Genomic DNA, 26,936 nt, shown 5'->3' on the forward strand with positions numbered 1-26,936 from the left:
AAACGTGCATTTTGAAACCCATTTTCAAAAGTTTGTGTTTTCAGGCCGCCAAAACGCATTAACAGTTTTACATTTTTAGTTGAAATCGTTGTTTTATAACATTCCTTGCTTTTTTCTCCAGCAAACATGCATCAAATAGTCAGAATTAAATAGCCAGTCTATTATAAGCCATTTTTATTTTTTCTAAGATTTCCTTAAAAACAGTTATTACAGTTAAAGAGAAATTATTTTTATTTTAGCAAAAACCTTTGAAGTTTTTAATTTTTAATTTTCCATTAAAAAAGGTATTTGAAGGTCAGAATGTCAGTTTAAAACACACACAGTATTAAAAAATAACTTGGGAGAAAAACTTAGGCTACTTTCCCAAATGGATTTGGTGTTTTAGTGAGTCTAAATTTCCACAGCAGAGGCTTTGTGACCATTATTGTTTAAAACTTTCTTCAGGCTCACTTGTCATGCAAGCCTGACATTAATTCTTTTAGTTGTGACTTCTATCTGGAGCACTGTATTCGTTTTTAAACAGCATCTGAAAACTAGCTACAGTTTGTACCTTAGACTCAATCAAGTTGTCAGACAGCTCACATTGCAGGCTTCAAAAACCACTGGGAACACAGCGCATATCACGTCAAAGTCTTAGAAAAAGGAACATTACGCTCTGTGTGGTGAAAAGAAAAGCCACAAAAACATGAAAGAAATTCAATTATCCTCCTCACAATACTGCAATAAACCTCATTTTACTCAGGGACATGCATCTAAACAGTCTGGATGTCAGTCAAATTGATGCAGCGAAACCCTGCGAGGGATGTCACAGTACTGCCTGACTGTAAAACCAATAGAGATACTGAGACTTCATTGGTGGGAGCCAGCTGGACCTAGATGGTGTAGAATCAGCAATTCATATTGATCCACTGATACCAGCCCTCTTCAAAGTTTTATTCCCACATTCCAATTTTCTACTCTTGGAGGAGGAACAATCCATTCTTGAAATACCTCCCTGACTTGGCAAAGAGTCCACCTCGGATCGATGCCAAGAGCCAGCCTCCGCTCCTCTAGCTCGAACACACCGCATCTCAGCTCACACTCATTCAGGAAGACCAAAGGTCATCAACTTTTAGCGACAACAACTTATAAATATGACACTCTGACATCATCCTGGGAAAAGTATAGCCGAGCATAGCCTGCTAAATTTCCCCTCGTTGACCTCTCTCTGTATAAAATGCATAAAAAGGAGAATTATGTATACTGAATCAGGTTTTTTTTTTTACCAGAATTTTGTAATTTTATCTATATCCCTATTCAACCTACTGTGTAAACCATCATTCATCTTTGCATTGGGATGAATGCGAACATACTCATTGACTCATGAAATATTTATAGAGCTGAATCACATTAAGTATGTGGGCACCAAAAGTATGAATTAGTCTCAAGTGCTTGCTAAAGGCTGGAAGATTTTAAAACACTAGATATTATACACTTGCCAAACTTTGTAAATTGTTACTAAGAAAAATTGGGCATCATACACTAAATGACTGAGAATCACACGCTACCAGACTTTCAAGTCCTTCTAAACACAACAAACTCATGCAGAAACTTTTGCCTCGAGACTGGGAGATGCATGACAAATAAAAACAACGTGTTCTCAAATCAGCTCAAAAGGTGACTGACTGGATAGAATCATATAGGGCTAAAAAAAGAAATAAGAGTCTGTGCCCATTATACACTAGGTCTATATTATTTTCTGCAGAATCATTCAACTCAAAACTGCAGACTCCCTCTGATTTTCGGCAAGAAGCATAGATTCCTCCAAACTTTAAATTGTGTCAAAATATCTGGGCAAAAGTCACTGTAGTGTTGTGTATTCCAGCCCTAAGGCAAATTTCAGTATTACTTTCGCACACTTAGGATTACAGATTTAAAAAAACATTAGCTCTCATTGTTACACTGTGGCACACTCGTTAATGAATGATAGCTCAAATCAAAAGACCTGTTGAGGTCAAGTGTTCTATTAATTACATTTCTAACCTGGCAGTCATGATGCATGACGCCCAGCCCAGACAGAGGTCAGTTTCAAACCAACCAGCTTTCTGTTGCTCAGTGTGGCGAATTCACATGACCAACTTTCACATGACGAATTCACATGACTCAAGCGAAATCTTTATGGGCAACTTTTTTGCCCTCACATGAAACGTCTCGGTTACGTATGTAACCCTTGTTCCCTGAGTAGGGAACGGAGACGTTACGTCGGATGACGACGAATGGGGTTTCGCTTAGAACACCTACTGACTTCGGGTATTACAAAACGAGCCAATGGCAAAGAAATGCCATGGGTCTGCGGAATTTGCATAGCGTAACTCCGCCCGACCTCTTGGGTATAAATGGAGGAGGCCGGCAACATGCAGATATGTTTCTTCGCTGAGGAGCCAAGACTGAGCTCAGGCGATCCCCGCGGTACAGCGGAAAGTGGCAGGCAGACGTAACCTCTCCGTCTCTACATCTCCGTTCCCTACTCAGGGAACGAGGGTTACATACGTAACCGAGACGTTCCCTTTCGTTGTCACTCCGAGTTACGTCGGATGACGACGAATGGGGTTACCAGTCTAATCACGCCACCTTCTCGGCTGTCTTCCAGTGCCCTGCGTAAATCTGAGATCCTTGTCGTGAGACTGGCACGGACGAAGGACTCCTATCTAGCACAGGAATACCAAGGTATACTGGGGAGCATATCCCATAGTTTAGAGGAAATATGCAAAATATTGCCAGCCCAACGGGGGGGACTTAGAGAATACACATATGACCCGAAGGATGCATATGGAGAACACTGGGGTGTCCAGCCGCAGGTGGAATATTTCAACCCCAGGGGTGGCAAGGTGGCTTGCCAAGGGAAAGACACATGCTCAGAGAGGCTTACAGTGGAAATACATATGTTGGGGTCGCTCAGAGGAGGGACCATGCACACAGGAGGCACCTAGCCGACGCGCAGGCAATAGACACTGGCGCCGACGTCAGGAGTGCTGGAGGAACTCAGGGCTTTCGGAGAATATCGCACGTATCCAGTCCGTGGAGTGGAATGGCGAGCAAGCGAACACACCTGAGCGGATCTAGTACTAGCTGGTTGAAGCGAGTACATGAGAGGACACTGGCTCAACTCGGAGATTGTAGAATCTGGCAAATGTGTTAGGTGTCGCCCAGCCTGCAGCTCTGCAGATGTCTGTTAGTGAGGCGCCATGCGCTAGAGCCCAAGAGGACGCCACACAGTCACACCAAGGGGGCACGGTCGACCTTGCTGCTGGTATGCCAAGGCAATGGCGTCCACTATCCAGTGAGACAACCTTTGCTTGGAGAGAGCCTTTCCTTTCAGCTTCCCACCATAACAGACAAGAGCTGGTCTGAGGTCCTGAAACACTGCGTCCAGTCTACATAGGCGCGGAGAGCGCGTACTGGACAGAGGAGGGCCAAGGCTCGGTCTGCCTCCTCCAGGGGCAGCGCTTGCAGGTTCACCACTTGGTCCCGGAAGGGAGTGGTAGGAACCTTGGGCACATATCCGAGCCGGGGTCTCAGGATCAAGTGAGAGTAAGCCGGCCCGAATTCCAGGCACGCTTCGTCAACGGCGAATGTGTGCAGGTCCCCCACCCTCTTGATGGAGGCCAATGCAACCAGGAGCACCGTCTTCATAGACAAGAACTTAAGCTCCACTGATTGCAAAGGCTCAAAGGGAGCACTCTGCAGGGCAGTTAGAACCACTGAGAGGTCCCAAGAGGGAACGAGAGGAGGGCGAGGAGGATTCAGTCTCCTCGCTCCTCTCAGGAACCTGACGATCAGGTCGTGCTTCCCAACAGACTTACCTTCGACCGGGTCATGGTGTGCGGCAATAGCGCCAACATAAACTTTCAGGGTGGAGGGAGACAGCCTTCGCTCCAACCCATCTTGAAGGAAGGAAAGGACGACACTAATCGAACATCTCCGGGGGTCTTCTCGGTGAGAAGAGCACCAGTTGACGAAGAGGTTCCACTTCAACGCGTAGACGTGTCTAGTGGACGACGCTCTAGCGGAAGTGATGGTAGCCGCCACCGCTGGTGGTAGGGTACTCAAACCCGCCTCGTCCCGTCCAGGAGCCACACGTGGAGGTTCCGAAGATCGGGACGAGGGTGCCATAGGGTGCCCCGTCCCTGAGAAAGGAGGTCCTTCCTCAGGGGAATCAGCCAAGGAGGTGCTGTCGCGAGGAGTACTAGTTCGGAGAACCAGGTCCGGGCGGGCCAGTACGGCGCGACCAGAATGACCTGCTCCTCGTCCTCCCTGACCTTGTGCAGGGTCTGCGCAAGAAGGCTCACTGGGGGAAACGCATATTTGCTGCCCCGCGGCCAGCTGTGCGCCAGTGCATCCGTGGCGAGCGTGCCCTCGGTCAGGGAATAATACAGGTCGCAATGGGTCGAGTCGTGAGAGGCAAACAGATCTATCTGTGCGTCCCCGAACTGGTCCCAAATCAGCTGAACCGACTGGGGATGGAGTCGCCATTCTCCAGGGAGTGGCTGAAGCCGTGAGAGCTCGTCGGCTGCACAGTTCAGCGCTCCGGGAATGAAATGGCTCGAAGCGACCTCAGATGCTCCTGACTCCATAGGAGGAGGTGGCGAGCGAGTTGTGACATACGGGGGGAGCGTAGACCACCTTGATGGTTGATGTACGCTACGGTGGCGGTATTGTCTGAACGGACAAGTACATGTTGACCCCTGAGCAACGCCCGGAAGCGGTGCAGGGCAAGGCGTACTGCCAACAACTCGAGGCAATTGACATGCCATAGCCGCTGGGATCCTGTCCAGGAGCCCACGGCAGCATGTCCATTGCACATGGCGCCCCAGCCCGAGGTGGAGGCATCTGTTGACAACAACATGCCATGAAGCTCGTTCTAGGGGGACACCCGCCCTGAGAAAACTGAGGTTCGAGCACGGGGTGAAGAACTGACGGCAGGTTGGAGTAACTGGTACTCGGAGCGTGCCATGTTGCCATGCCCACCTCGGGACTCGGTCGCGAAGCCAAGCTGAAGCGGTCTCATATTAAGCAATCCGAGCGGCGTGACCACGGCTGCAGATGTCATATGCCCCAGGAGCCTCTGAAAGAGTTTCAGTGGAACCGCACTCCTGCCCTCGAATTGTCTCAGGCAAGTCAGCAGTGACTGCGCGCGCTCGCTCGTAAGCTGCGCGGACATGGCGACCGAGTCGATGTCCAACCGAGAAAAGAGATCCTCTGCACGGGGCAAAGTTTGCTCTTCTCCCAGTTGACCCGAAGGCCCAGACGAGCTAGGTGCCGAAGCAATAGGTCCCTGTGTTCGCAAACCTGAATTCAGGAGTGAGCTAGGATCAGCCAGTCGTCGATATAACTCAGGATGCGAACCCCGTGTTCCCGAAGGGGAACAAGGGCAGCCTCGACGACCTTAGTGAAGATGCGAGGAGACAGGGCTAGCCCGAAGGGGAGAACCGCTCACTGGTATGTCTGCCCCTCGAAAGCAAACCGAAGGAACGGTCTGTGTCGAGGAAGAATGGAGACATGAAAGTAGGCGTCCTTCAGGTCGATCGCTGCAAACCAATCCTGGGGCCGTATGCATTCGAAAACGCGTTTGGCGGTGAGCATCTTGAACGGCATCCTGTGAAGGGAGCGGTTCAGCACGCGCAAGTCCAGGATTGGCCGTAACCCACCTTGGGGACAATGAAGTAGGGGCTGTAGAAGCCGGACCCCATCTTGGCTGGAGGGACAGTCTCGATTGCAGCCTTCTCCAGCAGGATGGCAATCTCGGCTCTCATGATGGGGGCATAGCCACCGACCAAAGTGGAGCGGACTCCCCAAGCGGGGAGGAGACCGTGCGAACTGAATCGCATAGCCGAGCCTGATGGTCCGTGCGACCAAGCGGGACAGACGGGGAAGCTCTAGCCAGGCTCCCAGGAACTGAACCAGCGCGATCATGCGAACCACAGGCGTCCCCCCGGAGGGGCAGCGAAGCGGAGTAACTGGCCCAGACGTGGACGGCATAGCAGCCCGATGTGGGGGCACAGTTAGCAACCGCGCCCTGCCAGAGGGGGCCAGGGGAGGACCAGGCTGGTCGTCCCGCGGGGGCCTGCTCTGCCAGGGGTCTGGCGACAGAGGGGGACAGGGGCGAAGCGGTCCGTGGACGGCACGCCGTGTCAACCACCTCTGGGACAGAGGGGGACGAGGAGAGCACGGCTTGTGGGCGGCGCTCTGTGACGTCCGAGAACTCTCTTTGCTCAGAGACGGGAGAGTCAGTTCTTTGGAGAATAAGGATTCTTCCCCGGCCCTCCCCCGGGGAAAGGAGTGGTCCTGCTACCAACTCCTGGAAAGAACTGAGTCCCATCTCTTAGGAGCCCATCTCAAGAGCACCGCTTAACCCGGCGTGTAGCGGGGGTCGGGGCTGGAGAGGACTGTGGTGTCCGACCGCGGCGTCCAGAGCCGGCCCGGGTGAACGGGCGGGGTGGGAGCCTCGGGAGGGCGCCTTCGGCGGTGGGCATACCGAGGGATCTGAGCGGACGGCGGGGCCGTCGGGACAGAATCAACGTCAGTCTGCTCATGGGCGGCTGAGAGCTGTTGGGCAAGCCCTCAACCGCACCACCGAAGAGGCTGACCTGGGATATGGGAATGTCGGACAGACGGGTCCGCGCGACATCCAGCACATCAGACAGGTTCAGCCACAGAATGGTGAGCATCACCTGACCCAGGGAGCGTACGGCCACTTTCGTCGCTCGGAGAGCAAGGTCAGTGGCGGCGCGAACCTCAGTGAAGAGCCCTGGGTCAGTCCCGTCTCGTGCAGGTCCATGAGCATCTGGGTCAGGTAGACCAGCAGAATGACCATGGTATGCAGTGAGGCGGCTGCCAGTCCCATGGCGCTATAGGATCTCGCCACAAGCGTAGACAAAAAAAAACTACAGGCCACGGGCGGGTGCTTAGGATTGCGCCGAGAAGAAGCACTCTGAGGACACATAGCATCGCAACAGAGCGTTCAGCCGGGGGGACCCCAGTGTACCCAAGGGCAGCGGCCCCATCGAGGGGAGGAAAGACGGATCAGATCAGCGAACGGTCCCGAGAAGACAAGGGGGTCTTCTAGGACTTCGAGATCTCATCATGCACGTCCGGGAAGAAAGGTATTGGGGTTTGCCGTGGACAAGGGTCGGCGGCCTTACCCAAAAACCCAATCGTCCCGGGAAAGCATGGCCGTCATCTCCGGATCAGACTCAGGCACAGCCGTATGCACATCAGAAGGTGGCAGCTGTAACGAGCCCTCACTTCCAGAAGACTCAAACCCACCTAGTGATGCTGCAACAGAAATGGCATCTTCCTCTGTAGCTTCAACTGAAACACGCGGGCCACCAGAGGGTAGACCCGCGGGAATCAGCAGTTCACTAGCGGGCACCATCATTGAAGAGGGGGGCTGGGGTTGCGGACACATAGTCGGCGCCGTGTTCCAGACCGTAACCCTCAGGTCACCCTGGCCACCAGCCTAAGATCGGGGGGTGGATGAGGGGACTCTCACTCTTCGAGTTCACCGGGTCTCGACCTATATATGACGCGATGAATACGTTCCCAGCGAGAACATGAGTCACCCACGAGCGCTGTTCAAGCATGATCAAAGCCCAAACACACTAGACAGCGCTCGTGCCCATCAGAGTCTGATACCAGTCCGCTGCAACCAGAAATGCACGGGCGAGCCGTCTTTAAAAAGACGTGCCGCGTGCGAGCTCTTTTATGAGAGGAGAAAAAAACTCCGCGATGTTGAAGCGCACAAGGAGACACACACACACACTGGCAGATCACTGCACAGATCAGCAGGCACTGTGAGCTCGCTGTAGATCGCCGTCACACCAACACCGGAGAGAGAAGCTCGTCTCGTAGAGCGAAGTCAGAGATGACTGTGGAGTGAAGAAATACTCTTGGCTCCTAAGCGAAAACATATCTGCATGTTGCCGGCTTCCTCCTTTTATACCCACGAGGTGGGGCGGAGTTACGCTATGCAAATTCCGCAGACCCATGGCATTTCTTTGCCATTGGCTCGTTTTGTAATACTCGAAGTCAATAGGTGTTCTAAGCGAAACCCCATTCGTTGTCATCCGACGTAACTCGGAGTGACAACGAAAGGGAACTCCAGATTACAGTCGGCTGTAGTCCTTTCGGTGTATTCAAGTGCAGCCTTTTTTCCCCTATGCAGGCGACGCGAGGTGACAACCCAGTGAGCTTTCATCAGCCCTAGTTCATTGGTGTCCGTTTAGTGTGTCCTTATCTTAACCCTGATCAAACTGAACAAGCTAATCAAGGTCTTCAGGATTACTAGGGTTGCATTTAATTCCACTTTTAAGGGCTGTTTACACGTCACCGTTTTCAACTAAAAAATTTAAACTTTTTATGCGTTTTGGCTGTTCGTGGTGTCGTCTGTACGCGGAAAACTCAAAGGAAAAACTTCTTCATTTTATGCATATCGTTGTTGTGTAAACGCACTCTTAGACAAACTCTAGCGAACTCTAGCGAACTTCCCTAAATCACTTCCCTCGGGTGAATCCCTGCCGCCATTATGAAGTGCGTTCAACTTCAAGTGGACGAGGGAAGTTTACTTGGACAGACCCTTGACCCCCTCAATTTTGACAGAGGGAGTGAGTCCAACATGTACACTTCAGGCAGATTCATAGACCACAATGCAACATGATTGTGACATCACAACAGCACACAAGTTTGCTCACACTTGATTAACCCACATGTGATCAAGGGCTTAGGGTGGTCCATTTAAACACATGTCAAGGGTTCCTCCAGTAGTGGACACTCATGCAACATAAGCAATGACATACATCTAAGTGAACGAGACAGAGGGAAGTTGGATTTAAAATATGGACTTAAACACAGCCAATGGATGCGCTTAAGTACCCTTTGTTATGCCCTTCCCACACTGAAATCCCTGCCTCTCACTAGGATGTACTCCATTGCTAACTGGCAGAACCCAGTAAGCAATGGAGGTGGTAGGTGGGTGGTGATGGCACAATGGATAAGACACATGCCTTTGGTGTGAGAGACCCGGGTTCAAATCCACTGTGACACCAATGTGACCCTGAGCAAGACACTTAACTCCTAGTTGCTCCAGAGGCGTGCAACCTCTCAAATATAGCAATTGTAAGTCGCTTTGGATAAAAGCATCAGCTAAATGAATAAATGTAAATGTAAATGTAACCCTTGCAATGTATTTAAATGGAACATCCTAAGCCCTTGATTAAGTGTGAGCGCTGCGAGTTGCTGTAGTGATGTCACAATTGTCTTGCATTGTGGTAAATGGATCTGACTGAAGTGTACATATTGAGTAGACTTGATCCCTAGGACAAAATTGAGGGAGTCAAGGGACTGTCCAAATAAATGTTCCTTGTCCTCTTGACGTAGTTAATCGCACTTCAAAATGGCAGCAGGGATTCTAAATGAACTGTTCGAATAAACTTTCCTCGTCCTCTTGATGTAGTTGAACACACTTCAAAATGGTGGCAGGGATTCCCCCCCGAGGGGACGTGTTAAGGGAAGTTTGCGAGAGTATGTCTAAAAGTGGAGTTAAACACAGCCTAGAAAGTTACAGGCACATGGAAGTGCTGGCTAGGATTCTAGCAATCCTAGCACACAGTGACATATTAGAAACCACTAAGCAACCACATTACAGCATTCTGACAAGACTCTAGCATAGTGGCGGTGACTTGTTTGCTTAGGCAAGCACCAGTTATCTCTTCAAAAAACCTGTTCTATTTTCCTTGCAGGCTGTTAAGTCGTAGAAATCACTGTTGCTCCCATAAACTGGTATGTAGATCTGAATGAATGACGTTGTACCTCTTTTAATATTGATTTATTTCGCGGACGTAGTGATGGGTGACTTTACATTGCTCTTTTGGGCAGCTCACAGACCAGATTGTTCTATCCAAACCTAGAATATAAAATATATCCGTGAGCTTCTGTCAAATAGAAATGGTAGATTCTGCCAACAATCTCATCCAACTGGCTCATCAACATTCTGGCTTTACAAAAACGTTCATGTTCCTTGTCGGAGGCTTCAAGGAAATGCGTGTGTTTGCGATTTTCACAGACCTGTTTGAGAGGTAATGAAATCTTGTTGCAACAGCTAGGATGATTACAATGCTTTATTTAGGCCGGTACACCCCCCCCTCAACACTGTATTCTAGACTGCAATGAAAAATCCATCTACCGCCGCCATGAATAATCTTGACAAACAGGAATGTTAATCAATTTGAGGCAGAGTTGTGAAATGCTGACACTTTGTTTGCCTTCAAAGTGTTGCGAGACACTGGAATTCATTTCATCATTTTTTTTTTTTTCCTGGCTCAATCACAAAGCACCTTTGTGCTGTTAAGCAGCAGTTCTCCTTTTTTTTCACTTTAGGACCCAGATTTTACTTTGAAACATGAGTTTTGTTGGACATATGTCCTTCGTAGTCAACATCAAGATATATGGGAAGCATCACATTTTAAAAATGGATATAAAAATGGTTTTTCTAACCTAATGATGATATGATTCGTTGAATTTTATTATTTTCATTAAGCATTTTTGCTCTTCTGCCTGAACAAAACTATTTGGGGTTGTGACTCGCCAGATGAGAACCTCACAACATGGACCGTATCGCAAGCCGAACTACATGGTTATTATGTTTAATATGCAGGTTTATTATGTCAAGAGATGAGAGGGACAAAATGTGCCCTCCTTTTGTCACCTTCCCTTTGGCCACATATTAATGAAGCACTCTATTTTCCGATTCATAATAAACACAATGGCGTGCTCTTACAAGCTCTCAGATTTCCCACATCACGTCAGATGAGCGTAAGAGCAAATGATGGAAGCAGAAAGGATAACATCTTTAAAGCTCCAGATCCTTTGTTATATCTTGAAAAGGAGCTGTAACTGACTTACATTAAGGAGGACAGTGCAAAATATGGAAACGTTCATTAAAGCCATTTATCAGTTGAACAAAGGCGATCCCGGCCTACATATAACCCTGATTCATTTTACTCTCGTGCTGTATTCATAAATATGCTCTCTATAATTTTTTTGTTTTATCCTTCAAGATGAGGTCAGAGAACTACACTGGCATGAGAATGCATTTTTATCGTGATGTAATATGTGAGTCTTTTAATATTCTTTCACTCAGAATCGAATAGAACGTAACATTTTAGAGTTGGTGTGCTGTTTACAAGAGTGGACAGAACACATCATATTTTAGAAAAAATTCTGAAACCATATTCATAGCTCTCCTGATGTGCAATTTCCAAGAGTTTTAATGTGACCTTCATATATATATATATATATATGTATATATATATATATATATATATATATATATATATATATATATATATATATATATATATTAAACTCTCTGTATCTGTTAGTTTCAATATAAATGAACCCCGTAGCTGAAGAAACACCCACACATGTTTTTCTGCAGAACTATTTCTGCTGTTATTACTGGAAATACTTCAACTGCAGATCTAGGAAATATTAGGGATAATTTTAGCAACAGCTGCTATAGATCCTGCAGCAGAGATAAAAGAACAGGGAGGGGTTTGAAGTTTTGGAAGGCAAATAATATAGCAGGACTTTTTGTCATATTACACTCAGTTCTATGCAGATGTAGATACTGTAAAGTTCCATAAAAAAAATTTTTGCAATCAAGTCCTGGATCTAAAACGGTGATCATCAACAATCGCTTTTTTTTCCTGGCATAGATCTTCATTCCATAGCTCTTTATAGAGTTAACGTTTAAATCGCCGTTATTTGAAATATTACATTCTCTCAAATCAACCCCAGTGCACTATATTGAACTTTAATTAATTTTGAGACATCATTTCGTATCTGCTAGTTTTGAGTCTGTAATAATCCTTATTAAGACGAAGCAAAGAAGATAAATGTATTCTCATCAAAATACATGCCCCAGACATAAACCATGGCAAACTGCCATATCAAATTCATAATTCTTGTAGTACTGATAGGCTGATGAAAAACTCCTGCTATTGTTCTGATGAAAATATTTTTTATTCTTAAATTTCATTACCATACTGGCAGTGGCAACTGCTTTGGATTTATATCCTTCTATGAGACTAATCTTTCAAAATCTGTTAGTTTGGGAAAATGTATTCAAATTGTCCATAAAGTAGGCTTTAGATTCCAAATAAGATTCCATTATTTAAATCTTAATTTTCCAACCAGAAGTCTCAGCGTTTATGGAGAGCTCTTGCATATCACAATACAGAAGTTGGTCTTAAATACATAAATGCTGAGCTTAACAGCTCAGGTAAAAAATAAATAAAAAAAAACAGCAGATCATAACACCAGACACCCAAACCTTTCATGAATAACATTAACAAACACTATGTTTAAAGGGATAGTAACACCAAAATGTATATTTTTCCATCATATACTCACCCTTGCGTCGTTTCAAAACTTTTTTCTTTTTCTTTTTCTTTGAGAAGGGTGAATAGGGTGAATTCAGGTTAATCAGCATTATTTTCATTTTTACTGATTTCGTGAACAGATAAATTCAAATAATTCGAAATTTTAAGGCCATTTGATTAATATATTTCCCTTAATATTCGCATTGTATCTACTCATATATTAAGCATTATGTGATTTTTCCATCAACAACAGTTTCTAGTTTTACCTCCACAAATCAGACCTCCGTGAGTCTAATGAGCATCGGCGCCCTCTGTCTTCACGCAAAGGATCTGCACTGACATTCCAAGCCGAATATCTTTTTTGAGTCGCTCTTCCTTGAGTCTCATGGACTCAGCCAATCTGAATGCTGTGACGAGGAGAGGCAGGATCCCAATATTTAACACACAGGGCACTGATACATCTACACCTGTCACTGACTGCTCTCCATGGAGAACGAATGCACTTTATCTCCCTCTTCTCTTCACTGAAGAAATCCACACATGGGACTGCCGATCCGACGTCTGTGCGGTTCCTGAGAAGTCAAACGGCGGTTTCCTCGTGTTTTGCCATTATTTACCGGACATTTGTACAGATGCGCTTTATCATGATGAACTGAAGGTGTAAGGATATGCGACTTCACCAAAATCAACCAGAGTTATGCCGAAAATAAATATTTCTTGATAGGCTACACCTGGAAACAGCAGGATGCAGAAAAAAGATTTTTGCACCTATTTGAACATGGATCTCATATCATAAGGAGGATTACAGAGGGACACCACACAATATCCTTTATTATAGCCCGGCTGTATCATATTGTGGCAAGTGCTTTAGGTAGCCTATAAAGATGATCATTTTCCGTAAATTTCGAGTGTTGATTTTAATGGTGTTTCTGGTCGCCTGCACCATGCACATCATGATAGACCTGTTACCCAAGCTGGAGAAGCGCGCGGCGGGCTCGAGCTCGAGCGCAGGAGGAGGCGGCTGCTCCTGCGCTCACACCCCGGGCGAGGAGCCTCGATCCTGGGCTAAGCAGCGCGCCAGAGCCGCCGCCGCCGAACCGGGCTGGCCTAATAAACACTCTTTGAGATTACTGCAGGATTTCAGCAATGAACCCAACTCTAATCTCACTTCGCACTCACGGGAGAAGGTGACCGAAAGAGGCGAGTCTGAAAAGAGAGTGAGACAGCTGCAGTTGGGCTCAGAGAAGAGGGGTTTGATGAGAGAGACAGCGAGCGGACAGAACCAGAGAGCTGTCCAGGGTTCCTCTAGACTGAAGGCGCTCTATGAGAATCCGCTCTATGGGACTGACCTGCCTCATCTCACTGAAGATGACACCTTATTCAACCTCAACGCTGATATCAGATTCTACCCCAAAGCTGCCGGACAACAAGAATGGCAAGTGCTTTAAACCTGGCGTATATTGTTATGTTATATTTTTAAAAGTGAGCTGCTAAGTTCCGGGACCGGGTCTAGTTGTACTGTAACACACATGGAGGTTGTCAATATTCTGAAAAAGAATCCTGTTGAAGACGACTATTTTACTTTGAAGATTTCATTTTTTTTTTTAAAGTCACACTGTAGCCTATATTTGGTGTCTTTAACTAGGCTACTATGTACCTCAGTAAAAAAAGATTTGTTATCACAATTTCTTTTCTTTTGTAAAATCAAGTTAGGTAATTTATGAGGTTCAGATAACATAATATTTGAGTTTCTTCTGATTAAACCAATCTCCATTGTATTAACAAATTTTTTTAATTGTAAATTAACTTAAAATTTTAAGTCAACCAGGTTACTTACCTTTTTAAGTTAAACCAACAATATTTTTCTTACAATGCACTTATTGTGTTGGTTGCATTCCAAACACTTGTATTGGGGTGGGGTTAGGGACAGGTAGGGTTAGGGACAAGTTTGGTGGAATTATTTAAGGGTGGGTTAAGGTGTAAGGAAACAGTGTTATTATAGATTTTAACTGTAATTATTTGCAGGCATTTTAAAAAAAATAAGTAGAGTGTAAAAACATGTACACGATAAGTGCATTGATTAATCGAAACGTTAGTACAAAGACACTCAATATAAAGTGGCTTGGCCTGGTAAATGGTTCGATTTGTTTGTTGACCAAACAATATATATTTATACAGTAAACAGAAATTAATTTCAATAATAAACCTATCCTGAGAAAAATTCACAGCAATAAAAAAAGTGTAACAACTTGCCCCAGTCTTGCTTCTGAAGAGATGATATAAAGAAAATCATTGAAAGCGATTGCTTATATTTAGCATTAGGAAAAGAAGAATAGAAAGTGCAAGTTTAAAAAAGCTGTTATACATGTGAAACAATTTTCTATGTTCCAGTTATATGCATAATTAAAATGTTAATGGTGACTGGAAAGTTGTCACAACTATAAGATTTACAGTCAAAAAATGCCAATTACAAACAAATTGTTTTTTCTTGCAGTGGTTTGGTATGTTGTTACCAAATGACATGATAATTGGGATAATTTTTGCTGATCTTGTCTTGTTTCACAGTTGTCCTGTTTAAATTTAGCTGAAAATTAAGTTAATTAGTTTGCAATTTGTTTTAAATACACATATCTTGTGAAGAATTTCTTTTTCACTATAGAAAATAGATAATATTAAAAAAAAAAAATCTAATCAGAGTTAATAAACTTGAGGTTCCCATTGTGACTAAATGCCCCAATATAGCTTTTTAATGTAGAACCTATGGTATGTCCCTTTACAGAAAATCCAAATCCAAAAGATTATCCAAACGCAACAGGGAAAACACAGTATGTCAAGAATGGCTAGAGATAAGAAATGTTTCTCACATCACACCTAGGGTCATAATTTTCTCGTTTTGTCTAATTAATAATCTTAAAAAAAGCCATATTCTCAATGGAAATCAAGAATGAAAGCAAAGATTAAAAAAGGGAAGTACATCTCTTTATTTAGAGCTAAAAATAAGAGTGCATATGTGATGGAAAGACGTGATACTTTTATAATTTCCAGTTGATTCTGACTCATTGTGAGTGTTAAAAGCTTTCCTGCTAGGACTCGTCTCTGTTCCTCCGGTGTGATGTGTTGTTTTCTTCAGAACTGTCAGATGCATTAAGCTGAAGGTTTTTTTGTTGGTGTCATGCCCTTTGTTTGCTCCTGCGTCCTCTCTTTTTGTTCTTCACCCGGCAAGCTCTGGTGTCCTCAGGGATATATCTCAGCTGATTCCTTTAACTGTGACTGTACTTACCAAACATGCCTTTTAACCATGCCTGACTTATCCAGATCCAGATTAACTAAACAGGAACAGTTGAGTTAAAGGCCTTTTTAACAGGGCTTTGTTAATCACTGAAAAATGCATGTGACAGCTTGTCACCCAGATGCTGTCAAATTACAGTTTAATATTGCTTTCATGTTTTGATATAATAACACATTTTTTTAATAGACAAAACTCGCGCCTTTTTTTGCTTGTTGTGTTGTTGTGAGGTCAGAGGCCTCAGGGAAATGAAGTACGGCCGATATATTCAGTCATTTCACTGTCATCACAGTATTTTGACTGTCCATGGCATCAGTCCAGCCAACACATTCAAACATGATCACCTTCATTTATATGTTTTAAAATAGCTTTCACAGTCATCAAACTGTATACTCAATGGTTGAATTCCGTAATGGCAAGGCAAGGCAAGGCAAGTTTATTTATATAGCACATTTCATACACAATGGTAATTCAAAGTGCTTTACATAGAAGAAATTAAAATAATCAAAAGATTATCATAAGATCCCATTATAATGGGATTCATTGAAGCTAGTATGGTAATATAATTTAAATAAATAAATAAAACTTAAAACATAAAACTCTCTTCAGATAAATGTAGAGTAGATTGAGCTCAAATGAAGCTGAGTTTTGAAGCACACATGAAATCTACACAGAAAACCCTGCAGATTAAGGCAACGTTTAACCTGATAACGATGTACTAAAAACAGAAACGTTTTTCCATTGCGTTTTTCACGTATACTCGTCAACATTGTTAAAATATGAATCATGAATATTATTATGCATGCCAGGCCAGAGGTTGGCGATGTCACATGTGTAAAGAAACACTCCGCGCCTATAGACTGAACACGTAATGTGCATGACGTCAATGTTTTCTCAAATTTGCGTTTTTGCAGTTTACACAGAGACGATCACGCTATCGTTTTCAAAAACTTGCACTTATAAGTTCCCGTTCTGGTGTAAATGAGCTGTAAAAACACATAAAAATGTTCAGTTTTTAGTTGAAAAGCCTCCGACAATAATGAAGTCTTGTCCACCCCTCGCGTGTTTTTATTAGGCTCTGTGAAAAGTTTGATAAATTTACTGAATGTAGATTTGTGGTGTAATTCAAATCCTAAAAGTGTTTTTAAAATTGCAAATTATATAGGCTAATATTAATAAAATAAAAGACCAATTAAGTGCACATAAAGATAGCACACTTTCATGACTCTGTTTCTTAACACAATTAAGTACACATTTAAAAAGTGCAGTTTGTAATGTCAAATAGAAAGCCTTACTTTGAAGTGCATTTTAAATCATTATGTTTTAAAAATATTTTCTCATGCTCATGTTCACTTATTTTGATGTGTTGACTAACATACTAAAGGACATGTAAAGTACTTGATTATACTGTAATTTGAACTGAAGGTTGTTATTTGATGTATTGTTATTTATTTATGTATATATATATATAAACTAAATTGCAACTTCATCAGTGAAAACGTGTAATTTTAAATATATTTCAATGCATGGCACTCAAGTTTCAACAGAAATGACATGAGCATAGTTTAGTTTATCATAAATGCTTGTCAGTACATTCAGCAGTAACTTTAACCATTAAAAATCACTCTAATTGCATTTAATATCAATTTAAAACTACAACACAGTTTCATTTAATTGCAAATAACATTCAATTAAGTGTCTGAAAACATTCGCACTTAAGTATATATTTTTTCCCATGATAAGTACACTTTTTTTTAAAGTATGCTACTTCTTTTTCACAAGGAGTATATGTTATGTCATTACTGAGCCCAGATTTCTCCTGGGCCTAGTAATAATATAAATACTAATCAACAAAGTACTGATTTTGTGTCTGAATATATAAGAACTGTATAATATTTTACACATTTACGCACACAAAGTTGCATGGCTTTTATCTCATTTTGAGTTCATCTTAATGTAATAAGCTGGGTTGGTAATGTGCTGGTAGTGACTAATGTCCTCCTCTGTCCTTTATCAACAGGCATAACGAGGGAAACGTGGAGGAGGAGTACAGTCCGGCAGGGGAGGCCTCTGCTGAGTCATATCCCAACTGGCTCCGCTTCCACATCGGGATCAACCGATACGAGCTGTATTCCAGACACACCCCTGTCATAGGGGCCCTTCTGAAGGACCTGGTCTCCCAGAGGATCACTAGTGTAGGTAGGTACAGGTACAGGACCTGCTCCTGTTTAATGGAACAGCCCAGGTGAAGTGGGATGGCTCTAGGTCCTGTGCTGCCATCCCGAAAGTAATTATTATCAAGTGGTTTAGAGCCAGTATAGGAATGAAATGAGGCAACTAGGTCAGTGGTGTGCAAAGTTTAATTTTGGTTGAATTACAATACATTTTGGAGGCTAAGGGTTTGTTCACACCTGGCAGGTTTGGTTATATTAAAACGGACTAGATTGCTCTGTTAGTGTGGTTCATTTGAATAAGTGTGAACACTGCCATCTGAACCCTAGTGCCCACCAATCAAGTGGACTGAAAAGATGGGTCTCGGTCTGCTTTCAAACTAACTCTGGAAAGGTTTGACTGATTTATGATTGCAACATGAACGAATGACATCTAAATGAACCAAAACTAGGAGGTGATGTCACAAGATGTGAGCCTAATAAGGACAGAATGCTCACGCATACCTGTTTTTCTCGTCATAGTGGCAGTGTTGCCATCACAGTTCGGTACAGGCGTCAGAACGTCTTCTCCTCGCAGCAGACCTTTGTTTGTGTGTGTGACGGAGGGATTCCCGCCGCTGTTTTGACTTCATTTACACATTTTGTAAGCTCTTCACAAGTTCTCAGCCATCACATACCATCATATGCAGTTTTAAATACTCACAATGGAACCAAATCAGAGACGTGCTGCAAATGCTCACACCGCAACCAAGTACAGAAACACACTGCAAATACTCACAACGCAACCAAATACAGAAACGCACTACAAATACTCACAACGCAGCCAAATAAAGAAACGCACTACAAATACTCACAACACAACCAAATACAGAAACACACTGCAAATACTCACAACACAACCAAATACAGAAACACACTACAAATACTCACAACGCAACCAAATACAGAAACACCCTGCAAATACTCACAACACAAGTAAATACAGAAACACACTGCAAATACTCACAACGCAACCAATACAGAAACGCACTACAAATACTCACAACGCAAGTAAATACAGAAACACACTGCAAATACTCACAACGCAACCAAATACAGAAACACCCTGCAAATACTCACAACACAAGTAAATACAGAAACACACTGCAAATACTCACAACGCAACCAGATACAGAAACGCACTACAAATACTCAACGCAACCAAATACAGAAACACACTGCAAATACGCACAACGCAACCAAATACAGAAACGCACTACAAATACTCACAACACAACCAAATACAGAAACACACTACAAACACTCACAACACAACCAAATACAGAAACACACTGCAAATACTCACAACACAAGTAAATACAGAAACACACTGCAAATACTCACAACACAAGTAAATACAGAAACACACTGCAAATACTCACAACGCAACCAAATACAGAAACGCACTACAAATACTCACAACGCAACCAAATACAGAAACACACTGCAAATACGCACAACGCAACCAAATACAGAAACGCATTACAAATACTCACAACGCAACCAAATACAGAAACACACTACAAATACTCACAACACAACCAAATACAGAAACGCACTACAAATACTCACAACACAACCAAATACAGAAACACACTGCAAATACTCACAATGCAACCAAATACAGAAACGCACTACAAATACTCACAACACAACCAAATACAGAAACGCACTACAAATACTCACAACACAAGTAAATACAGAAACACACTGCAAATACTCACAACGCAACCAAATACAGAAACACCCTGCAAATACTCACAACACAACCAAATACAGAAACACACTGCAAATACTCACAACACAAGTAAATACAGAAACACACTGCAAATACTCACAACGCAACCAAATACAGAAACACACTACAAATACTCACAACACAACCAAATACAGAAACACACTACAAAATACTCACAACACAACCAAATACAGAAACACACTGCAAATACTCACAACACAACCAAATACAGAAACACACTGCAAATACTCACAACGCAACCAAATACAGAAACACCCTGGAAATATTCACAAAGCTAAACTCTGGAGGACAGTGGCCCTCCAGGACCGATGTTGCTTACCCCTGATTTAGTCTGACCTCCTGAGGTTGACATTTTTGAAGGTTAAGCATGTCCTTTCACTTTTCATTTACTGAAAAAGGGGGAAATACTACATTTGTAAGAGTTTCAGACCCTATTTTATCCCCTATTCATGGAAAGTGCCTTTTATTTAGAAGGTTGTGAGGTATACAGAATGATCCACATAGACATGTTTATGTGTGCATGCACTCAGGCACTTGAGGTGGCTAGTGAACATCAGGGCCTGTTTCTGTAGGCAGAATGATGGCAGAAGCGGCATGCACACTTACTTTTATTCCCTAGAGAGAGTGTGACTGACAACTTCTCTTCTTCCATTAGTCTGAAAGTACACCTGAAGATGATTTTTTTTCCCAGCCCATGGGCATGTCAGACATCTTTATTGAGATGATCTTATAAAAACAGTCTCTAACTTAAAGAATTATAGCTACAAACCTTACAAGTTTGCTTCATGTGGTAACATCTAAATGAAGTGGATTTATTTGAATAAACCTGACACCAATTAAAGCCATTTTAAGGGTTATTAAAAATTGCTCATTGACGGTGAAGTGTATAATTTCTACTGTGACTGTCACCACTTTAGCATACTTTCAAAAAGAGTACTTATTGCAGAAATAATATGCTTTAAAAGAATATACTTAAGTGTGAACTGAATGTAATGTTTTTAGATACTTAATTACATGTTATATGCAATTAAAAAAATATATATATTATACACTAACATTTCTGGGCTGTTTCAACCCCATGTTTGGGTCAAATATGGACAGACCCAGGGTTTAAACCTGGTTTAAATTTTTTTATTACATTTTGAAACCCAACAGTTAGGTTTTTTCCATATTTGACCCAAACAACACAGCTTTTTTTAAGAGTATAGTTTAAATGTATATTAAATGCAATCAGTTGAGCTTAACAGTGCCTTTTTTTCCCAACCCAAATAAGTAGTACACCTTTTTATGCATTTTCATAATTACTTCTAATGTCTTTGAAACATGGTTAAATGAACTGCTGAGTGTACTGACAAGCATGTATGGTACACTGAAATGTAATATATTTGTAATTACACATTTGTAATGAAGTTGCAATTTATACATTTAAATATATTACATTTAAATATAATTTAAAATGTACTTTAAAGTAAAATTCTAATTTGATATTATTACAAACTCCACTTTTAGGTGGTTAAGAAACAGTCATGAAAGTGACCTTTTATTTCATTAATATTATATTATCTACAAATACTTTTTTTTGGAATACTTTTCAGATTTGACATATACTTCAATTGCATTTTAGTGTTGCAGAGAATATTTGAGTTCACACTTTTCTCAAACTCACAAATGGCTTAATTAGTTTTCTGCATGTTAAGCAGGCATAGGAGAAGGTATTTAACATTTAAAAAAAATCATCTCAATACAGTACAAAATAACATTGTTCACTTTTTACAATGTGGCTCAATGCAGCCTCTGGAACAAATAGCACCTTGCTGGAGGTAATTTTAGTCATATTAGGATTAATTAAGGTTATAAATGCAGCACTTGGTTTAATACTCTGCAGTGATTGCAGCGCTTTCAAAAAATTATACTAAAATAGTGTTTCTGGAAACATTCAGGACGCATTTAATCAAATAAATAGAGCAGTTCTCTGGGGATTGAAGCAAATCAAAAGATCTGCAGTTAAACAATACTTGCTTGTGTATGTAGTAGACCTAGATACACTAGATGATAATACTAAGAGCTACGGCATTATGGCTTTGTTCCAACTGACGTGTCTCTGCTCAACTAATGACTTCAATAAGACTTTACTGCTGCAGAATTGCACAGGTGCTCTCTAGGGAAATATGATACAGATTTTTTTTTTTTTTTTGATAACTCAACGTAAAGCTGAATCAGCCATCTTTACTGTCCAATCTCATTAATCAGTCTGCCAAAACATGTGTTCTGTTGATCTAAGGTCAGTTTTCTGACTTCTCTCATAGTAAGGACTTCCAGAACTAGACTGTCTGGATCTAAGACTTAGAAAGAAAATGTGAGACAGGCACTGACACAGCCCTGGCTGGAAAAGCCATGAGAAACATGTCTTCACTCTCTAGACAGTACGGTGTAATTTTTGGGGATTATTCGCTTTGTAGTAAATATGACTTGTTGTGACTAAATTAAGCTGCCGATCCATATGTACACGCAAACCACTTGTGCACACTTGCGATGGCGATGTAATTTCAACTTCAAATAGTTTAAAATGCTCTCTAAAATTCTTAGACAATGTTACATGATTTTGAAAAATATTTATACGACAAAAGTAATTGATATAATATGTATAAATATGTAATATATAAATAAATATATAAATATAAATATGTAATGATATTTGTGTATATATATATATATATATATATATATATAGAGAGAGAGAGAGAGAGAGAGAGAGAGAGAGAGAGAGAGAGAGAGAGAGTATTTTACTGGGTTGTATCACATTTTTTTTACTTTATTCACACCTAATTTATGTCCAAATTAAATTGAATGCAGAAATTTTAAAAACATGTTCTTCCTTGTAAGGCAATGCATGTATGCATCCATCTTATTTTAGTATCAGTGCTATTTTATATCCTATTATAGTTTTTATTATATTTTGAAGTAGGTTGCTATTTTCATTTGTTTAAATTGATTTTAGTCACATTTAGTAAAATTCTTTAGTGTCTATATAGGTTGTGTTGATTTTTTTCAAATAAATTAAAATGAGAAATTAAAACTAGCTTAAATAAAAGTTTGTTTTTATTTCAATTATTGTTTATTTTATTTCAATGCTTGTAACGATAATGCTTTTTTAAATGGTTTGAGTATTTTAGTTTTAGTTAACTATAATACTTTTAATTAAATGAATATCACGTGATTGGCCCTTGATTATTCGTTTATGCACAACAAGTACCCTGAGATCTTCATATCACAAATATCTCATATATTTCAATATTTTAACCCTTTGAAGTCTTTGACTCTCATAAACAGCAGATGGTTGCTTAGTCTTGTAAATCTGCATGTGTTCATCATGAGATTTGCTGACAGCCTGACGAAATGCACTAAGAAATCAGCACTGGTGTTTACAAAACTGACTCCCAAAACATTACAGCTAATACATGTTTGTGTGAGTTAGAGCGAAAGCTATTTAGCATGAATGCTGGAAGAGAAGGTTGTGTTAGTGTGTGGGTGTGTGTGTTCATATTGTCTTGTTTTTAGAAAGCTAGTCGGCTGGTGTTACAATAATTATGTTCCTTTCGCAGCTATGAAGTCAGGCGGCACTCAGCTGAAGCTCATCATGTCATTCCAGAACTACGGACAAGCCCTGTTCAAACCTATGAAGTAAGTGATACTGCAGTCTTTCATTTTTCATGAATGCATTTCCAATAGAGAACCATTTTTTTCAGAAAATTCCCAGCATACTTTCATCACAAGTGTACTTAAGAGGCGTGGACTAAGCCTTTTGTGTTTCAACAAAAACATGTGGTTCTGCTATTGGATGTTGAACCAGTTTTATGGTTCGTGTCATTGCAGACATACTTTTTTATATTTTGCACATGTATAAAGACAGTTAAAAATAGAATGGGTCAAGAAATGTGGCATTCTTGAATCGAATTCCCATCGCCACATGAGTACCAGGACTCAGTGTTCTAACTACTGAAATTGATAATTCACCACAAAAAAGAAAATTCTGTCATCATTTACTCACCCTCATGTTGTTTCAAACCCATAAAGGCCCGTTCACACCAAGGACGATAACTAAATCAATATAGATATAGTTCTAAAAATTATTCTAAATAAAGAATAGCAGAATACACACCACTACTAACAATAAGAAGTTATGTAGTTGGAATCACTTTTAGAATTATTTTTTTTCCAGCTGATGAACAATACATTGACAGCCAATCAGAATCCATTTAAGCATTTAAAGTGGCAGCGTGCACATATAATAAACAGAACGATATTATGTGGGTGGCATGCTAATATAGTTACCATTATAGTCTTTATATGAGTATAATATATAAGAAAAAATAAGTACAAGATTATAACAAGTATTATATTTGGTCTACATTGGAAATTTGTGTTCTACATTAGCTAAATAACATAGTGCTGTGCCACAGGGTTCTATACTGGGGCCTATTTTATTTTAAGGTTCTGTTGACGTTTTTTAAAGTGTTGCATGGTATTGCCCCCAAATACTGTATATTGTTGACTTTATCAAAATACAAAATATGTTGACCTTATCAAAATACTGTATATTGATACCTTATCAAAATACAAGAAATATGAGATCTTCTAGTCAGATTATTCTTCATGTTCCTTCAACTCTGTGGCTGCTCCATGCTTATGGAATCCTCTTCCAAAGCACATTAAATATTCCCCATCTGTGGATACTTTTATGTCTAGTTTGAAGTCGTATCTTTTTAGAATGGCTTTTAGAACTGATTAGAGTGAACAGGTTTTAATTTTGTTTGTGTTAATTTATGTAATTACTTATGTTGTATTAATTATGCTGGAAAGCACTTCGGTCAATGGCAGTTGTTTTAATTGTGCTATAGAAATAAAATGTGTATTGTATTGTAGTGCTTCTTTATGGTTATCATTGTTGGCGTGAATGGGCCTTAAGACTTTCGTTCATCTTTAGAACACAATGAAGATGTTTAAAATATGAGATTTCTGTCTCTCCATTGAAAGCCTAAAATCTGATGATGCTTCACAATTTTCATAGATAAATTGTAAAACTAATCCATATGAATCAAAGGGTTTTTTCCCAGTTTTCTGAAGAGACACAGCCACATTATATGACAAACAGATTTAACTTTTATGCGCATATAAACATTGATTGGGCGAAAATACAGATAGTTTCGTAATACAGATACGAAGCTCAAGCATGAGAACCAATGAGGTTCAATGAATTCCCTTATTATGATATTGAACAAAGCGAAGATAAACTGAGTATGCAGCTATTTACCTAAAAATCCCCATTGAAAAACTTTTTTTAAACCCACTAAAGACTGCATCTGAACTGAAGGATTATTAGTAACTCCTCAGCTGTGTTCGGCGTTTGTTGGCCGGCAGCATGAGGGTCCGTAAGATCTTTCCGGGTGGGAAATGATCAGTCTGGTTTTAATTAACATCGCCAGGCTTACGCATTAATTAAAAACTGCGAGACACTATCACACGCTCTCGGGGATATTTGCCAGAAGGAGCTGTAATAGCCGCACATAAAACAGGGCGGATCGACGGAGTGTGTCTGCCATATTCTCTCTGTTGAAACAACACTGCCAGGGCTACCTGACTTATTCGTGATCAAATAATTACTAGGTGATGGTTGATTGCTTCCACCCAGAGGAAAACCTTTTTTTTTTTCTTGTTTTTTTATTTTTTATTATGCTTTGTCATTTGCCATCTGTGATTTCTTAGTCTTTCTTAGTGGGTACAGACACAAGCCTTTGGTGTGCATTACACAAGCATTACACACACACACACACACACACACACACACACACACACACACATACACACACACAAAGAGAGAGAGAGAGACACGCACACATTACAGTAGCATCAGGAGATGCACAATTCACACACCAGACAAGGTGGCTTATGCATGTTTGGATTAGTGCTCCCTGCTGAAAAAATCACTGGCTTAGGCCATGATGAATTACTGCTGGTATGTACAACATAATACTGTGCAAAGTTCTAGATGATTTTAAGATGTTTATTTTTGTCTACCAGTAGGACATGGCAGTTTACATTTCCAAACAGTTCTTTTGCTATCAATTGTACAAATCCATTGATATTTTTGTATGCAAAAGGAGCAGTGTTGTTTATATACTATACTATTTAAATAATATGTATATATATATATATATATATATATATATATATATATATATATATATATATATATATATATTATCACTTTTAATTTGAATTTTAGTTTTAGTCATTGTGTTGTGCTTTTGTAATTTTTTTATTGGCTTTTGTTTTTTTAATATTTATATTTAGCTTTTTTATTTCAGATTTAGTTTTAAATTCAACTTATTTTAAGTTAGTTGCTAAGACAATATTTATAATTTTCTTTTTTTTATTATTATTATTTCACATTTTTCATTTTATTTTCTTTCAGCTTTATTTCAATACCAATTTTTAGTTGAAGGATGTTCAAGGACTTAACTTTGTTAGTGTAACGAGGCGGAAGCAGAGGCAGAATCCATATGCAGTCGTTTCCACAGCAAAAAAATCAAGATCGGCAGGCAGATAGCATAAACTTTAAGGCAGGCAGAGGTAAGACACAATGAGGAAGTCCAATCCAAACAACAAAGCAAAAGGGATAATCCAAGAGGCAAAAACAGAACAAAGCTGGCAATGATCATACACAAGATAAACAAGAACGCTCAGTAAGGCAGGTAGACTGGCAATACTTCGCGATGGCCTGTTAGCCAGGCCATGCTTAAATGTCTCACAAACAGGAAGTAACCAGAGAAGCAGAGGGAGTGGCACACGGTCAGTACTCGGGAGAGGGCTCCCTCTGCTGGCGTGACGTTACAGTTAGGAAAACAGCGCTCACATTATCCAAACGAACCGAACGCATCAAGGGCCAGATTAACTAACTTCTTGCGCCAGCGCAAACCCTCTTTTGGCGTTAAAAAACTACTGTCAGGATTTACTAAAGACACGCAATGAAAAAATAGTGCTGAAAAGGCGTGGACAGGGTTATTTTTGCGGCTTGCCTTATTGCATATGCATTTGTAGGAGTTTCCCTTTCAGACGCAAAAATTATGGGAGGACAGTTTTTAAATGAATCATGCAAGGTGATTTACTAAAGTTTGCACTTGTCAGTTTACTGGTATTTGCGCAAAAAAAAGCATGTCTTAAACCAGACGCTAATTTGCGCTGCTCTTGGTAGATTGCATTGG

The 26,936-nt window shown here is 41.1% G+C and overlaps 1 protein-coding gene across 1 annotated transcript in view; it reads left to right on the plus strand.

Moving 5' to 3' along the window:
* The first annotated feature begins 12,806 nt into the window (after positions 1 to 12,806).
* Positions 12,807 to 26,936, plus strand: part of fam20ca (FAM20C golgi associated secretory pathway kinase a) — a 73,310-nt gene continuing 59,180 nt past the window's right edge. The window contains exons 1-3 of the mRNA XM_077211663.1: positions 12,807 to 13,854; positions 17,726 to 17,904; positions 23,277 to 23,355. Of these exons, the coding sequence (XP_077067778.1) occupies positions 13,304 to 13,854; positions 17,726 to 17,904; positions 23,277 to 23,355 (809 nt within the window). The 5' untranslated portion in view covers positions 12,807 to 13,303. The remainder of the gene's footprint in view (positions 13,855 to 17,725; positions 17,905 to 23,276; positions 23,356 to 26,936) is intronic.

This window comes from Siphateles boraxobius, unplaced genomic scaffold (assembly GCF_051911475.1).
Source record: "Siphateles boraxobius isolate OS27281-9 unplaced genomic scaffold, OSU_SipBor_1 66, whole genome shotgun sequence".
NCBI classification, from domain to species: domain Eukaryota; kingdom Metazoa; phylum Chordata; class Actinopteri; order Cypriniformes; family Leuciscidae; genus Siphateles; species Siphateles boraxobius.